Source organism: Quercus robur, chromosome 9 (genome assembly GCF_932294415.1).
Source record: "Quercus robur chromosome 9, dhQueRobu3.1, whole genome shotgun sequence".
Taxonomy (NCBI): Eukaryota; Viridiplantae; Streptophyta; class Magnoliopsida; order Fagales; family Fagaceae; genus Quercus; species Quercus robur.
The window spans coordinates 9,787,899-9,805,056 of record NC_065542.1 but is presented as its reverse complement, the minus strand read 5'-3'; the positions used below and the strand labels follow the sequence as shown (position 1 = coordinate 9,805,056).

Genomic DNA, 17,158 nt, shown 5'->3' with positions numbered 1-17,158 from the left:
TAGGGGTATTTTGGTCATTTTTTAGGTTTTGGGGGGTATTTTGGTCATTTTATGGTTTTTAGGGTATTTTGGTAATTTTTTGGGTTTCGGGGGTATTTTGGTCATTTTTTGGGTTTTGGGTGTATTTTGGTCTTTTTTTAGGTTTTGGGGGTATTTTGGTAATTTTCAGGTTTTAGGGGTATGTTGGTCATTTTTTGGGTTTCGGGGGTATTTTGGTAATTTTTTTGGGTTTCGGGAGTATTTTGATCATTTTTTTTTGGTTTCGGGAGTATTTTGGTCATTTTTTTATGCTTTGGGGGTATTTTTAGGTTTCGGGGGTATTTTGGTAATTTTTTGGGTTTCCGGGGTATTTTGGTCATTTTTTGGGTTTCTAGGGTATTTTGGTCATTTTTAGGTTTTTGGGGTATTTTGATCATTTTTAGATTTTGGGGATATTTTGGTCATTTTTGGGTTTTGGGGGTATTTTTGTCATTTTTGAAGATTTTAGAGTATTTTGATCATTTTCACTTTAGTGGCATTTTGGTAATTTTGATAATTGGGTAATTGGGTGGGTTGGGGTTTACCCATAATAATTGGGTTGGGTTGGACTTGGGTTAGAAGTAATTAGTTAAATGGGATTTAAATGGGTAAATGGGTTTTATATGTCCAACCCAATTATGCCCAGCCCAAACCCACCCATTTGCCACCCCTAGCCCAAAGTGTTTCACTCTCTACGGTAAGAGAAATTATTGTGTACTCCCAGAGTACCATATATGTGTACTCCTTCCTTTCACATGAATGATGGGTTTTACTAATTAAATTCATGGTGAGACCCATTATTCATAATTAGTGAGACCCATCATTCATGTAAGAGGGGGACTACGCATTTATGGTATTTCAGAAGTACACAATAATTTTCTCTATGCTAATATGTCAAACATAAATTCAAACAATACTTGTTCTGAATCACTTACCAAACACATAGTTCAACATGGGATCCACCTATTTGGGTGTTTAAACCGCAAATAACGTTGTTAAAGTGTGTGTAACAAACAGCGCCTTATTTTACCATTTCCTAATAAAGATAATGTTATGACTTGTTTGAGTGCTTGACATCAAGGAGAAATGGGCCTTAGGAGGCTCAAAATTCAATGGCATCTTTTTTGTTAACAATTCCGGAAAATTAAAAACTTGGGCTTTGAATTTGTCGCAATAGTCACACTATAAGTATAAGTGCTTATTAAGTGTGAAGAGAAAATGTCAAGGTTTAAGTCTTCGGAAGGGAAACTCACACACATATATACTTAAATTAGGCTAAAATAGAATTTTTATCTTGTTAAAAGAAAAAAAAAAAGGACTTGATTTTGTTTTGATGGAAAATATTTTGCCACAAAAATATTGGAAACCATGATGACACTATTAGCCAAGGAATTGGTTTGCAGCTCTGCGCGTGACCCAATTCTAACATGAAAGTATCCATAGAAGACTCAGGAAAAAAACCCACCACAAACACTACAATTTTACTATTTTTCATCTTGTAAAATATCATCTGAATCCATAGTTTAGCCAACAGGTCATATGAACAGAGTCAACCATTCTAACCCTCAGGAACCAGAGGATTAAAGGGGGAGAAAAAGTTCCAACAACATTAAAATGAGAAAGCCAGGTTGAGTTATAGCTGCCAAAAAGGATCAACAGAATCCGTCCCATTTAGGCTAACTTTGCCCTCGAAAAGTCCATCTCCGGATGCTGCGGGAAATCAAAGATTAATTATCAAGAGATTTTACCAATTACTTTCGTGATGGGGGAATTCAACAATCAAGAGCTCAAGTATTTACCTCAGCCATAAATTTCTTCAGAATCTCCTGTTTCTGCAACTCATCACTGCTTGGAAGCCCCATGGTCTTCTGCCTCTGATCAAACTGTACATTAAGTGCAAAAAACTCAAGTCATTAACCAATTATTCATAGCAGAACACAAAAACATGAACCAGAACATTTGCTGATGAAGGACAAAAAATAGAGATAAAGAATGTCAAAACAAGATCTAATAACGCAGCAACAGAACACAGGCTCTATCTTACATGCTAGCTAGAGTCTGAGAACACACTGAGAGAGAGAGAGAGAGAGAGCAAACAGAAGACTTAGACAGAAACTTGGGGGAAAAAATCTTAGATCTTCACTGTGAACAAGAGAGACTACAGCTACATTTGTTGATGCAGCCCTAAAAAATAATCCAGAACCTCAATATGAATAAAACCGTGGGGATATTACTGCAAGCAACTAAGGCTAGATTAGAGCATGGAGTCTGAGTTCACACATGGAGAGGATGGGCAAGATGGTAAATTGGCAACCAAAGTGTAAAGCATAAAATACAACATCAACGATTTACCATCATCTTTTCAACAGTCTGCCTTGTTTCTGGATCCAGGTCTGATAGTTTGCTGGACTCAGGTTCGACCTTCTGAGTATCGATTTCAGGATCACCTTTCACAATAGATTTCCACCACTCCATTTTGTCGTGCTTGGTTAAAAGAATAGAGATGGCACTCTGATCCTCTGTAAAATGGCAAATTTATTGGTACATATATAATGAGCAACTCAGAAACTTTATTGATGGATCTTGACAAAAAAACAGCTAGAACATCACACACCCAAACCGTGTACAGACACTCACACATGCACACATGCAAACGATTTACACATAATTGACAATTTTTTTTATTGGTAAGTTACACATGCACCCAGTTGGTCTTGAACCCGCAGACTCAACCTCCACCTAGCTCTTACAAGGGAATGAAGTGCCAATTGAGCTAGATCACATTGGCAAATTGATGAGTATTGTACACACATACTTTGCGTGAACTAGTCAGAAATTTCCTCTAATTTTTTGCATCCATGCATTTAATCAGCTTCTAATTTTTTTTGAGTATAAAAAAAACAAATGTAAAGTTCCATTAGTTCATGCAGGTATTCATATTATAACATACCTATGCTCCAGTAACAATCATCAGGCTTGACAGGCCGAAAAAGCTCCCCCTACAAGTAGTTTAAGTACATGAGCCAAGGCAAAAAAAAGTCCAATATTAGGAATAAGGAGACAATATGTTGTACACAAGTTTTAACACCTAAAAAACAAGCCTACAAGCAGTCTTACATCAATTATTGGAGGCTGGCCCTTGAGTCCAACTTTCAGATGGTTCTTTTTTATCTCGCATACAACAGACCTTGATTTAGTTCCAGTTGGCACTGGGACATTTAAAGTGACCTCTTCAAGGGTCTGTGTCCAGGAATAGTTCTCCAGATCAAGGCCATTGCCTACATTTGGAACTGCACAGACATACGAAACCAAAAAAGGTTAAATGAACATATAGACATTTATTATGATTAAAAGATACAACAAATGTAGAAAAGATCACTCATTATAGATAGTCTGGAGTTTGGCATGAAAGCCACCATGATTTAAACAACCAATTTAACAGTTTTATACATATTATATGTTTGGTAACCAATAAATCTCAAAGTTCTCCCCTTTTTAAAGCTGTGTGTGGAAAGTGACCTGATGATGACAGGGTGCAGACTCAACATAGAAATATTAAAGGATTTATGCAATTTGGTCTTACAGCATAAATTGTGCTTATCTTGGAAGGGATATATAATCTAATATCAAGGTCAAACTTTCAACAGATACATCATAATTTCAATCACTTGGAAAGAATTCCAAAATTGAAACAATTCAGCCAAACTCCACACATTAGAAACAGTTATCATAATTTAGATTCCTATAACCTACATCTTCAAACAGCTACAAAACAAACCATAACACAACACCCCTCTTCAGTCTTCACATAATAACTTCAAAGATTAACTCCTCTCTTTTTTCCTTGCTCACAAATTTCTCACAGGTCACAGCCAAGCAAACCACAAAATAAGTTGGATAAAATGTAGGTACAATTACTTATGTATAGTACATAAGGTTCTCCATTTAAATAAACACATAATTGTATTGAACAATGAAACACAAGCAGTGTTAAATTCAATGCTGCTATGTGTACTTATATTTGACCCAAATAAGTATATCACCAATACGGACAAAATACAAAACCTCAAAAAACAAAGACAAAAGAAATGAACTTTCCATACTTTCTTCTTCCTTTAGTTCCTTAGCAACCATACATACCACAACACAACATTCCATCAATAAAACCATCATCATTAAGGAACCCCAAAGCGCATATCAATGTAATCAAAGGCGCCTGGAAGCAAAAGGCACCTCCAAGCACAAGGTCCCTACATTGTGTGAGGAAGCAATATCTAAGTGGTTGCTAAAATATACAAAGATATATTTTGAAAAGCACACACATCCTCATCCCAATCATTATCAAAATTGTCCTTCACACTAAAAATGACATCTTTTTGTAACTCTTTCATGGAAATGAATGAAATAATCTACAATGTAAACAATAGTAACACAATCAAACACCACATTATATTTACAACAAACACAATTCTCAAATTCCTATATTCTAAAAACATCCAAACAAATCACATACTCTAATAAACAGAGTTAAAGAAATAATTTTCCAAACAACCAAACAAATCAGATACATTTTACACACAAACATTCAAGAAAAAAAATCAGAGAACAGATTGAAATTCACTACTCTTTCTCACATACACAAAAAAAAATCATCAATCAAACAAAATACAACAATAATAACTAGGGCAAAAATGAGAGATAGAGAAAGAGAGAGATTATGAATGAACCATTGAGTACCTCTCTTAGAGTCACTCTTACTCTTCTCCTCAGTCTTCTCCACCACCTTAGAACTAGGATCCTCCTTCGCAACCACCTTAGGCTCCTCCTTCACAACCGCCTTCTTCTTCTTCTTCTTATCTTCCTCCTCCTCCGCCGCCGCCGCCGCCGCCGCAGCAGCCACCTCCGCAGCCTTCCTCTTCTTCCTCTTCTCCTTCGCGGCCTTCACCGCCGCCGCGATCTCCTTCTCCGCCGTATCTCTCTCGAGAAAATCGCTCTCTTCGCCGAGAAAGTCCAAGACTTTCTCCACAAAACCTAGCGGACTCGACGGGTCGAGGCTTGCACTAAACGACACCGTCTTCTTCTTCGTCGTCGTCGCCGACGATGTCGAAGTCGAAGGCTTCGTCTCTTTTTGTTCTTCTTCGAAATCGGAGATTATTGCCATTGATCACACAGAAAATGAGTGAGCTGGAAGTGAGTCAACTCGGTGTTCGGAATCGGCAAGGTTTTGAGTTTGCTTTGACAGAGGGGTTTTGGATTTGAGTCTCGGACTTTAGAAAGACTCAGATAAATACATGTCGTTTCGAAATCTTTAGAGAAAGTTCCAGAAACTTTATTTTGCTGAAAAACCCCCCCTCGTACTTTTGAAATTTCAATTTCTTACTATTCTTACTTGGTTAATGCAAGTTAACTTGGATAATTTCATTGAGAATATTTATTTATAGGTAACTTTTGATAAACAACATTCCATTTCATTCTTTTTTTTTTTTTTTTTTTTTTAGAGAGTTTAAATTTATGACATTCGCTCCTGATGACAGTTTTTTATCATCAGACCAAGATACTAATCGATTTTTGGTATACACGGAGATTGAACTCCAAATTTTTTATTCGACTAACAAAGACTCACACATTCCATTTCATTAACAAGCGAACAAATAAATAGAATCTACAAACAACATGTCTCTCTCCCAAGCTTCCCACATAGCATATAGCAAGTAGTTTTATAAAAAAAATTAAAAAAAAAAAAAACATAAGTAAGGGAGTAATTATTATGAGAAATGTTATATCCACAACATTTTCATAACAAATTCACATATTGTTAATGGGTCTAATTTAAATCCAGTACTAAAATTATTTTTTTCCTATTAAGAATAGTCAATAACAACCTGTCATTTAAAATTTGTTGTAAAAGTGTTAGCATTTCTTAATTATTATACTTGAAAACAAGGGAATGGGGAGAAACAATTTTAGCTAGAGCATGAGCTACAACATCACATTCTTTTTTAACCCAACAAAAACAACAATTACCAAAATAAGTCTTGAGTTGCCAATGGGGGCTTGGCTCAACTGGGTATGGTTCGTTTGCTCTGCCTAACACGCTTAGGTTTAATTCCTGCTACCAGCAGGAGTCCGTTGGTGGGCATCACATCCCTAAGCGTGTGTGCTCTGCTCGGGGGTTTAATATAACCATAAACACCCTCATTTTATGCTTCTCAAAAAAAAAAAAAAAAAAAAAAGTCTTGAGTTCCACATTATTTGATAGCCAAAAGTCTTTGCACTCTACTGACAATTCTGGAAATCACCATTTAGTACATCAAATCAGAGTTTAGCATTTCCTTCAATCACAATATCTTGGAATTTTTTTCTCATTAGCAAGTTTGATGGCCTGTACAATGATCTCGAATGAGCTAAAAATTTTGGCAAGATTCACCTCATGAACATTGTTGTGAAGGACCTCATTTGTCAAATCCCATATGGATTCTAAGGTGTAGGCTATTTTAAGTGAGGAGTGTTCATTTGGATAGGGTTGCTATTGGGCTTTGTGGAGCCTAGTTATGTTTGATCTGGTTGATGACCTAACCTGATCCGAATAATGTTGTGTGGTTTTTAATGGGATATTTTCTGAGATTTAGTCCATGGAGCGGAGGCTTGGGCTGACAGGCCTAATTTTTTGGCTCATTTTGTAGTCCATTGTGAATCATGTGCGCAGGATGTAAAAAACGTTGCTTTGGTGATTAGGGTTTGTCGTTGTAGTTTTTGAGAGAGAAAAACTATACGACTGCACTTTGTATTTTTCCTTGATAATAGTGAAATTCCTGGAATTCCGTGGACGTAGGCAAATTGCCAAACCACGTAAATATTGTCTCGTGCGTGTGATTGTTTTTTCTTTGGTGTGTGTTTTCTCTAATTTTTGTTTCTCACAAGTTGGGAATTTCGTGTTAATTCCCTATAATTGCCTAGTATGTGGTGTCAAGGTTTGGGGATTTAGGACAAATTTTATAATATCTTTAAGGCTATTGATTTGAAGGGTATCAGTTTTAAGATTCCAATTACAGCCAAACTTGCAGAGTTGTGGGCGCTAAGGGACGGCATTAGATTGTACATCTCCCTAAAACTTCCTGCTGTGATCTTTGAACTTGAAGCGAAACTTATTGTAGATCTGTTATAGAAGGAGGAAGGCCACCCGAATTGTATAGGTGCCTTAATTAGCAATTGTAAGATCGAATTGAGGGAAATTCCAATGTTTCAAATTCAACATTGTTACTGTGAGGCAAATAAGTGTGTTGATGCCCTTGCTAGATAGGGAGCTTTGCTCTCCCAAGATTTTGTGGTTTTATTAGAACCCCCCGTGGATGTGTCCTTGTTACTTGGTTTAGACTCTACTGGGGTGTCCTATGAGCGTTTTGTTCTTCTTTGTAATTCTGTTCCTTAGTTTTTAATGCAAGTTCCTTTTCTACCCCAAAAAAAGAAAAGAAAATTACAGCCAAACCATATAGCTCTGGCTATTTTGCAGTGGAAGAACAAATGTGAGACTGTTTCTGTGCTCTACTTGCAAAGAACACAATTAGTGTTAGCAATACCCACTATTACGTGGTGCAGATTTTCCTTTGTAGATAACATATTAGCTCTGATTCTCTATAAGAGCATTTTTAACATTAGATAGGACCCATTTTACTGACAGGGTTTATAACCACTTTAGCTTTCTTGAAATTTTTTTTTATTCCCATATTATGCCGATTCAAAACATTACTTGTGCTCAAAGGTTGATCTTTCACACATTCTGTTGGCTGATTTGACAAAAAAGCAACCCTTATGTACCTTAATCCACATTAACTTATCTTGCCTTGGCCTAATGGGGATTTGGATTCTTCTTATTGCTTCAATGGATTAAACATCAAATAGCTCCTCTAGTCTATTCTCACACCAGGATAGTTAATTTTATTGTGCACATTTTGATGACAATAATTAAATTGTTGATTATTTATATAGTTGCATAACTTTTAAATAGAGCACCAAATCTCTTATAATTTCACATAGTAGAATTTTTGTGTTTAGACAAGTTTTAGTCATAACTTATGTGAATTTTGTTCTTTTTAGTTAATAGTAACTTAGTAAGGGCGTGAATTGAACGATTTAAAATTTTATGGTTTAAATTAAAACTTCTAAAATTTATAGTTTAATTTGAAATCACCCCAAATTATGTAGTAATTATGTAATTTACACAAGTCTTTAATAAAAAGTATCTATTTTACGTTACTATTTTTTTTTTCCACCACGTGTTAGTCATGCAAAAGAGTCTTGGTGTTATAGACTTATAGTTACAACACTTAAAAAAATAAAAATCAAGAAATCCAAACTATACTTCATAAAAAGGTATGATGGATCTTTCATTAAGAGCCGGTAAGAAATCATAATATCATGAAGAATGACACAAGAAATTGGTGTGGAACACCATCGAGCCTCTTCTTAGCTCGAGTGGTATCTTTGATCATTCTTTTTGGGAAGAGTTAGATTCAAATCTTTAGGGGCACATCCCTTACTACTTGTAATTAAAAAAACCAAAGCGTTGAAGATAGCTATAATCCCTAATAACTTTAGGTTGAGATTTTTTTTTTTTTTTTTTTTTTTTTTTTTTTTTTTTTTAAATAAAATTATTATGGGGAATATTAATTTCTATAAATTAAAAAAGTTGTACCCCATAAAACAGTGAATGTAGAGTGTACTAAATGTATAGGAATGCTAACTGTCATGTAATGCATTTTCCCTCCCATCACTAAAATCGTGAGCACTAGAATAAGGGAGGATCTCCCTATATATATATATATATATTTTTATTTTTTTTTTGGTAAACGAAAAATAAGGGTTCGTTAGGTTATGCTAGCCCCTAGGCAGGATGCTAGAGTTAAAGCCCTTGGGCCAACTTGTGTGAATGCCCACCAACGGACTCAGGATGCTAGAGTTAAAGCCCTTGAGCCAACTTGTGTGAATGCCCACCAACGGACTCTTGCTGGCACCAAGACTCGAAGCTAGGTGAGTTAGACGAAGTGCCCGAACCTTACCAACTAAGCCAAGCCCCCCGTTGGCGGATCTCCCTATATAACTCCTATGATTTGCTCATTGGCACCAGTTCAGTAACTAACAATGATTTAGCCATCCTTGCTCAACTCAATATATAAACCGAACTCCTCCAACCATGGCTGATATGAAATACATACACAAAATACAGTGTTACCCCATTGGTGAAACTGACTTAAGCATGGGAGAAAAGAAACTTAGGCCGACATTACACCAATGTCACCTTACCTTTTGATCCATTACTTTGAGTGTGCAGGCATCATATCAAAGACAGTCCAAGATCTAGGCTCGAACAAAATCTACACTAAAACCCAAAATATTTGAGGAGACAGGACAAAATTACAAAAACTCCACCTCAAAATGCTTGAACCAGTAGAGCAAAATTTATTCCTGTGCATTTTTATGTCGTAGATGGTGACTGGTATAATAGTGCTACTAGACAATTGGCTTGTAACATTTGTATCGTCAAACAATGGTTTTCAAAATTTAAACAATTGCCGTATGAAATGAATTCGTGTAAAAACTAGTTGAGAGAAATAGAAAAAAAAGAAAAGAGATGTACCAAAACTAAATGGTCCTACGCTTGTTTGATATCAATTTTGGATTCTTCTTCTTCTTTTCTTTAAAAGCAAGTCAATTAGAATGCCAGTAAATGTTTACCGGAACTTCAAATTTCTTTTTTTGATAGAACATATTTTCTATGAACTGATCCTCCTCTTAGACCTTTTTTACTATAGCATCATGGATGAGTTTCAGCGATTCCTCTAGTTCGTCACAGAGCTGGTGAGGATCAGGAATTGCATTTGGGTCAACTGCTAGAGCAATAGTCATCTTGTTTACATAACTTTGATAATGGATTGTCAGTGCCTGCAAAAGAAACCAAAAAAACAAAGAACAAAGCACCATAAGCCGTTAGGAACATAGTTTCGTATCACAAAATTTGCTATAAGTGGAACAGCATCATAAAAGTCTAAATGCACTTAACTCAGTAACTTTTCATATTGCATTTTCCATCAGATTACATTAGGCTTCATAGTTCCATTCAGCCAGCTCGAGAAAATGGGGTTGTCATATTTTTACACATTCCGGTTCAACTTGAAGAAACAGGAGTAAAATGAAATAGAATGTCATTATGTCAATGAATTGTTAACTGCTAGCATGGTGGTGAAAAATGAAGACATTAGAACTCTGGCACCAAGTCTAGTTCATGTGCAAAACATTCATACCAAACACATTCTCTTGTTAAAACCATGAGGAGTCATTTTATATGAAAGCATCAGAGACAAGGTTCTAACTTAGTCATTGGATTACTTACATGTGGATGCCCATAAACACTAGGAGCAATGTAAGCTAATGGATGCCCATAAAAGCTAATTTCTTCTAGCGGACCAACCATGCTGGAAAAGGCCATTGTAGTGTTGGAAAGAACTTTGTGCATTAAAGCAGCAGCAACCTGTTATCCATTTAAACATGCAATAACAGCAGCTTGTTATACTTCCTCTAACAATAACCATCTTCTGCAGTGCCACACTTTAGATCCATAATTATGTTTAAATATAACAGAACTGATTAAGGACTTTCTTTAATGGGAGAATATTTTTGCATATGATTCATGAATAATAATTTGAGGCACAATATGAGTTTGGGTTATATTCTTTGGTTAATTTTTCCATAGTGGTTAGAGAATAGATCCCAATGCCAACTGTGACCTTAGATTCATTATTGTCCGATCGAGAAGGTTTAAAAAGATATGTCTGTACCTTAACTCCAAATGTTCTGAGTACTAACACACCACCCGAAAATGTGCATATAGATTCAAGTGAATGCTTCTTTCTATCAATGGTGGCTTTAGCTGTCCGAACATAATCCAATGGGTCGTCTTGTAAAGCAATGGTGAACGGGAGGAGGATATATCCAATCAAATTACCCCACCTGGTCTTGGATCCCTTTTCCATCATATTAGCCAGAGCCTGTTTCATGGACAACATTAGAAGAGATGATGATCTAGATGAGGGGCAGGCAAACCATGTTATTATCTAATGAATCACATTAAAATGGGAGAAACATTAATGTGGATTCCAAAGATTGTCACGCTGATTATCTTAACACCAATTACATACCAACACTAAAATCAATTTTACAAACTTGTATACGTGAGATAATTGACATAGTTAAGCTTCATGGATGAGTAATTTTAGAGTTCACATTTTTCATAGCATTGGAGCATATTGCAATGTGATATTCTTCAAAGAATAACAAGAGATAAATTACCTGGATTCCTACAGTTGGTCTTTGATTGACAAGAATGGTTGCCCTAAGGCGGATACTTTTTGGAAGATTACTTTTCCTCTGCTTTTCTCCTCCATCTATCTCTGCCTCACCTGCTGAGTTAACTTCATTAAACCACTATTAGTGTATATCATGTAGAGGTAATGTATTTGGTTTTTGATAGTATAATACTTGTCCATGGACCAACCAAGCCACATTATACTGGTAATTCATAAATTACTAGGACAATATCCCAAAGATCATGCCAATCATGTCCAGTAACATAGCATCTGATTTATGATTATTTTTTATAAAGTCCAAAACTTCAATGCCGAAGCACATAACAAATTCATGTTAATTATAATTATGAGAAGGCCTAAAAATTATCAGTATGGATCTCAGAGAGGTTTAGGGAAAGGATTGAGTTTTCATTAAAGTACTTTTAAAAAAAAATAGTTTCTTATCTTCATCATCTTTGCAATTCCTGTAAATTTCGTCTTGCTAAACTTTTTTAGATCCAAAAGAAGTTATCTGTAGTATGATGGAATGTGTTGAAATCTATAAACTTTGTTTTTCCTAGACTTTGCATCTTTGAGTTTTCACAGCTATTGCATTCAAGGGAAAGGACAGATAAATTGAATAACTAATGTAGAAAGCAATTGTTTAAGTGCAATGTCTTGCCTATTATTATTACTTTTAGGCATATTGACTAAAAGAACTGAAAAAAACTGTAATGGCCCAAGTTTTAAGTTTTCTATCAGATAGCAGTGTTACTGCCTCTGGGAATTGCTCCAATAAAAAAATACTATGCCAGCACTCTCAACACGATATGGCTGCTAAAATTGGTATCCGTTGCTTTAAGTTTACAAATTAAAGGAGGTCAATACTAAACATGATATAAATACTTGTTAAAGACTGAATTTTAGCCCAAATAATGCCATCAAAATAAGGAAAATAAAGTGATACACTTGTATCGCAGTATGATCATAGGTAAATGAGAAAGCAATTGATAGGCTCACCATATCTCCGGTTTAGATACCGCGAAAGACCAGCTTGAGTTACTCCCAAAACAACATCGTTGACAGTCTACTGAATTTGACCAGAGTAAAAAAACAAAAATGCCATTAAGAAATGCAAAAGAAAATATAGAAACATATGTACACTTGTATGTTCCTTGAAGCAGACCTTATGACAGAATGACTTTCTAAAGGCCACTAGATTTGATTTGGAAGAACATAATGTCAGCTTATTACTAAGTGGATGACGTTAGCTAATTAAACCCTTACTAGCCAAGAGTCTTGTAGCTCAACTGGTTAGTATCTCTTAGTGTTTTTAACAGAAACATCCATGGTTTAATTCCCCCCCTCTGTTGTAACTAATTGAATTATCCACACAAAAAAACTTCCACAACAACTAGTAGTCCATCATTCAAATGTGCCTATTATTGTTTTTCAGTTATTGCAGGAACACTTGCTGCCAATGCAGTCATGCAGATTATGAAGTGGCCACCACATGGCAATAGGCAAAATTACATTTATGATGGAGTTCCAAATAATTGAATGGATCTTAAAGAACTGGGACCCAGAATTTGATGGGTCATGGGCGTCATTATTCATTAAAGATTCACCAAAAATTTTAAATGTTCATCATCTCATTGAAGCTCACTTATGATACGACAGGAATTTGCAAAATCCATCTAGAGTAGTGTGATAGTGTCAAATTGGAATATGGCACAAACAAAATAAAAAGACATGCAATTGTTTCGCACATAAAAAAGTTACTATTGTACCTAAAAAAAAACTAATTCAAGCTAATAAGCAAGTAAACAGGATTTATTAATCAGCATACCATGTTCAATGCATTTTTCACAAGCTTTATGTCATCCAAGCTGATTGTCCGATGCACAAACTTTTTGATATTGTGCTCAACCCCTGGTGCACCTTTGATAGGAGTTTTTGTGTCTTTCATAAACATAATGGTTACCCCAAACAGCAACACATCCACTAGAGTGTTCCAAATCAACCTTAATACTGACCAAAATGCTGACAAGAACCACCAAAACCCGCCTGAATTAGTTGAACCTGCTTGTATATTTTCTGGAACACTAGGTAATGCTTCTGGGTCCAATGTTTTTCGTGTACAGGCTAAGAGAAGAGATATTAGAGATGCACCATCACCCATTGAGTGGTGGATCCTAAAAACCCCAACAGCCTCAGCATCTGAGGTTTTAATGTTAAGAAGGTGGAGTTCCCATAATGGTTTTGAGAGGTCCATAGGTTTTGTAGTAAGGTCTGATATGTAGTCTTCAACAAACTGGTCTGCAAAATCTATGTTAGGATCCAAATCAGGAACTATGACATGGTCCTCTAAATTTACTATAGTCTTTGTCCATCTTTGTCCATCATCAGCAACCTTTTGTATCATAGATAATAAGAAAGAAAATGTTAACAGTTAAACACAAGTAGCCATAACTATATAAAGAGTTAAGAACATTTTAAGATGAAATACTACATTTGAAAGAGTTTTAGTAAAAAATAATCTGAGCACAGTCTTCTCTAACTATTTTCGTCAAAAATTAATCTGCAACTATGTATGAATAGGAGCATCATTCTCTCCAATTGTTTCTTAGTAACCTGTGATAAAATTTAATAGCCCAAATTTGAATTATCGCCTTCAAAAATTTATCATAATGCAATTGTGACATATTGGTTTTAGGCATGCTTCAAGCCTTCAATATTAAATGGGACATAATATCTCTAATCATCATATTTATTTATATATAAAACCAAAAGTAAAAAACATGTTACTTTTGGTTGGCCTCATAGTTTGAGGTCTCATAATTTACTTGTTATTAATTGAATTTATATTTAATTCTTTATTTTAAGTCTCCATTGGAATCTTGGTATATCTTATGAAATTAGTTTTCATTTGGCTCACTATTGATGTCATTTTTTTATTATTTATCATTAATAATTTGTCACCTAAACTTTCTTGTAGAGAAATATTATACTGTGATTTAATTCTAAACAAATACATGTTAATTGAATTTTGTGCCACTCCAAAAATAAATAAAAAATTGTAATAAAAAAAATTAAAAAGTCAACCTTAAAAAAAATACACTTTTGAGTTTTTATACTTGGAGCATTCGCATTAGTTCCGACATAAATTCTTAACTATTTTAGCATAAAAATTTACTTTTTCTATTTTATATATTCACTTTTCAAAACACCCCACATCGAAATTATTTATTTTATACTCCTTCTGTCTCACTTTTTTTGTCTTGCTTGAAAAGTCAAACTTTTTAAGAAAACATCATTTATTGTCTTATTTACCTTTTAAAAATGTATAAGTTTCCAAAACTACCCTTAAAAAATTTTATCAAAAAATTGAATTAGTAAATTAATAAGGGTATAATAGGAACATTAGTAAATTAATTGAATTAGTAAATTTTTTTTCCTGCTTGAAAAGTCAAACTTTTTAAAGGAACATCATTTATTGTCTTATTTACCTTTTAAAAATGTATAAGTTTCCAAACTACCCTTAAAAAAATTTATCAAAAAATTGAATTAGTAAATTAATAGGGGTATAATAGGAACATTAGTAAATTAATGACTTTTATTTTTAGAAACAAGACAATATTTTGGAACATCTCAAAATGGAATAAAGGATAAAAAAAGTGGGACGAAGGGAGTAATACATTTCATTAAAGAGTCAGAATTTGGTAAGGATGATGCATAAAACCATTGTTTTACACTATCCAATAAAATAATTACATCAACATTTTACTTAAAATTCAATACATTCTACCACACATAACATCTCAATAAACTCTCAATTTGGTTAAATTTATATATGGATATTAGAATTGATTGGATGTGGTTGTGCTTATTCTTAAATATGTGATAAGATGATGTGGCATGTTGGGATTAGAGGGGTAAAACATAAATTTTTCACCACATCCTTACAGAATTTGATTTCTTCATTAAAATATTGAATTATCTTGATTATTATAATTTTTTTCTTTCTTTACATACAACAACCATCATTTATTATTTTTCTTAATCATTGGGATACATATATAAAGAAAAAATAAATAATAAATGTAAAATGAATAATATTAATGTAAATTTATACAATTACCACAACAATAATATATTTTTATACAATTTTACATTATCGATAAATTTTGTACTATGGTTGACTTAAAATATGGAATCGGGAAACCCGTCGTTATCAAAATGTAACAAATGAGGTATGCATATATATATATATATATATATATTTTAATGAGATGAGGCATGTACATTTTATTTTTTTGGTAAAAGAGGCATGTACATTTTATTTTTTTGGTAAAAGAGGCATGTACATTATACTTTAGAATTAGAATCAATAAATCTATATATTAAAGATTTGGTGGCCCAAATAAAATAAATAAATAAATAAAAAGATTTGGTGGCAACGTGATGCCAACCCTGTGATGGGATGTGACTTAATTTATTAGTAGAAAGGGAAAGGTAATTAAATATGCCACGTTGCCTCTAACTAGCTACTAACTTAGCTTCATTTATTGTCTTTCTTTTTTCTTATTCTTTTCACCCAAAAAAAAAAAAGTTCTGTGATGTTCATTGTTGCGAATCAAGTGGTGTAGTATTGTGAGTCTCAATTAATTAATTTGGTAAAATTTTTGATAATTGTATAAGAGATTTGAGTTTTAATTTTTTTTATATCAAAAAATAATTAGTGTTTTAGTCTAATAGTAAATAATTATTATTAAGAACGGATGCTATAAGTTAAAAAAAAAAAAAAAAAAAAAAATAGTGTAGTCTCATCTAATGTGGATTGGATTGTGGAAATTTCGGTGGTGATAATTTGGCAACAAAAACATCTAAGGTCAACCCCAAATGTGCCAAAACATAGTGCAGTAGATATCAAATTTTTTTTTTAAAGTTTTATTTATGTATAATTTTTGCCAAAGTTTCAATTTTTAAGACCCAGGTAACCAATAAAAATAAACTTTTAGCAACAAGTGGTCTCAAAAGTATTTGATCAAAAATATAATAATAAAAAATTCAATGAATGCAAGTAAATCATGAGGTTGAAACTTTGAAGATTGAACAACCCAAAAAAGAAAAGAAAAAAAGAACCACCGACCATCATAAAGAAAGAAAACAAGATAGAAAAGATGCACCACTTAGAACAAAAAGAAGAAGAAGAAGAAGATAATAATAACAAGACTAATAGCAAGAAAGCAAAAGAAACCTCAACAAATGAAGCAGAAGAATAGGATAGTTTCTCTTACCAGCTTGCTAGAGAATCTTGGATGCTTAAGCAAAGTCTGTTCTAAACCAGATTTAATAACGTCAGGTTTGAACTTTGTGTTGCACCCCAAGATGGCGATGATATAACAGTTGAAGCTTGGTGAATGAAACAATCGAGCTGCTGGACTTAGTGGCTGCTCTTCCTCTTCCCTTGATACCTTCCCATTATTATCACTCTCACCCATCTTGAATTCTTCTTTGTAGGTTCTTTTTTTGTTTCTTTGAGATTGAACAGGCTCCAAAAATATATGCTTTCTTGGAATGAGATAGGCTTTAATCTTGCCTCAAAAAAGGAAAAAGAAAAAGCGATAGGCTTCAATCAATGCCCAATATACTCACTTCTTTTGAGTTCTTGAATTTTGGCTATTGTGAGCTTGTTTAAATGGGATTTTAGATTTTTGAAAGTGTATTGTTTTGACTTTATAAGGAACAGGATTACAAAAAATGCCCCTGCATACAGTTTTGACTTTGAAGTTTGGATG

At 34.0% G+C, this 17,158-nt stretch overlaps 2 protein-coding genes across 6 annotated transcripts; both read right to left on the bottom strand.

Moving 5' to 3' along the window:
- Positions 1 to 1,475: 1,475 nt before the first annotated feature.
- Positions 1,476 to 5,330, bottom strand: LOC126698386 (protein BOBBER 1). The gene is made up of 6 exons (XM_050395563.1): positions 4,756 to 5,330; positions 3,136 to 3,308; positions 2,969 to 3,017; positions 2,371 to 2,537; positions 1,818 to 1,901; positions 1,476 to 1,728 (listed from the first exon to the last, which is right to left on the bottom strand). The coding sequence occupies exons 1-6, from the start codon at positions 5,177 to 5,179 to the stop codon at positions 1,690 to 1,692; spliced, it is 936 nt and encodes a 311-aa protein (XP_050251520.1). The 5' UTR covers positions 5,180 to 5,330; the 3' UTR covers positions 1,476 to 1,689.
- A 4,133-nt stretch (positions 5,331 to 9,463) lies between these two features.
- LOC126698385 (wax ester synthase/diacylglycerol acyltransferase 5-like) lies at positions 9,464 to 17,066 on the bottom strand. 5 transcript variants are annotated; one of them, XR_007646446.1, is made up of 8 exons: positions 16,658 to 17,066; positions 13,207 to 13,770; positions 12,378 to 12,444; positions 11,362 to 11,483; positions 10,851 to 11,060; positions 10,406 to 10,543; positions 10,076 to 10,184; positions 9,820 to 9,957 (listed from the first exon to the last, which is right to left on the bottom strand). XR_007646446.1 is itself a non-coding variant. In XM_050395559.1 (7 exons), exons 1-7 carry the CDS (start codon positions 16,859 to 16,861, stop codon positions 9,808 to 9,810), a joined length of 1,455 nt encoding a protein of 484 aa, XP_050251516.1. In that variant the 5' UTR covers positions 16,862 to 17,066; the 3' UTR covers positions 9,464 to 9,807. The 5 variants fall into 5 exon arrangements, 4 of the variants coding, with proteins under 4 accessions (XP_050251516.1, XP_050251517.1, XP_050251518.1 ...); XM_050395559.1 differs by lacking the exon at positions 10,076 to 10,184 and having other exon boundaries at positions 9,464 to 9,957; XM_050395560.1 differs by lacking the exon at positions 10,076 to 10,184 and having other exon boundaries at positions 9,464 to 9,957; positions 11,362 to 11,474.
- Between the last annotated feature and the right edge of the window lie 92 nt (positions 17,067 to 17,158).

Excerpts from the sequence above, each read along its gene's own strand:
- LOC126698386 (XM_050395563.1), bottom strand. The coding sequence starts at position 5,179 with ATGGCAATAATCTCCGATTTCGAAGAAGAACAAAAAGAGACGAAGCCT. Across the intron at positions 3,309-4,755 it reads TAAGAGTGACTCTAAGAGAG|TTCCAAATGTAGGCAATGGC; the intron begins GTACTCAATGGT and ends ATGTCTGTGCAG. Across the intron at positions 1,729-1,817 it reads TGAAGAAATTTATGGCTGAG|CATCCGGAGATGGACTTTTC; the intron begins GTAAATACTTGA and ends GATTTCCCGCAG.
- LOC126698385 (XM_050395559.1), bottom strand. The coding sequence starts at position 16,861 with ATGGGTGAGAGTGATAATAATGGGAAGGTATCAAGGGAAGAGGAAGAG. Across the intron at positions 12,445-13,206 it reads TGAAAAATGCATTGAACATG|ACTGTCAACGATGTTGTTTT; the intron begins GTATGCTGATTA and ends CAAATTCAGTAG. Across the intron at positions 11,484-12,377 it reads GTATCTAAACCGGAGATATG|TTAACTCAGCAGGTGAGGCA; the intron begins GTGAGCCTATCA and ends GGTTTAATGAAG.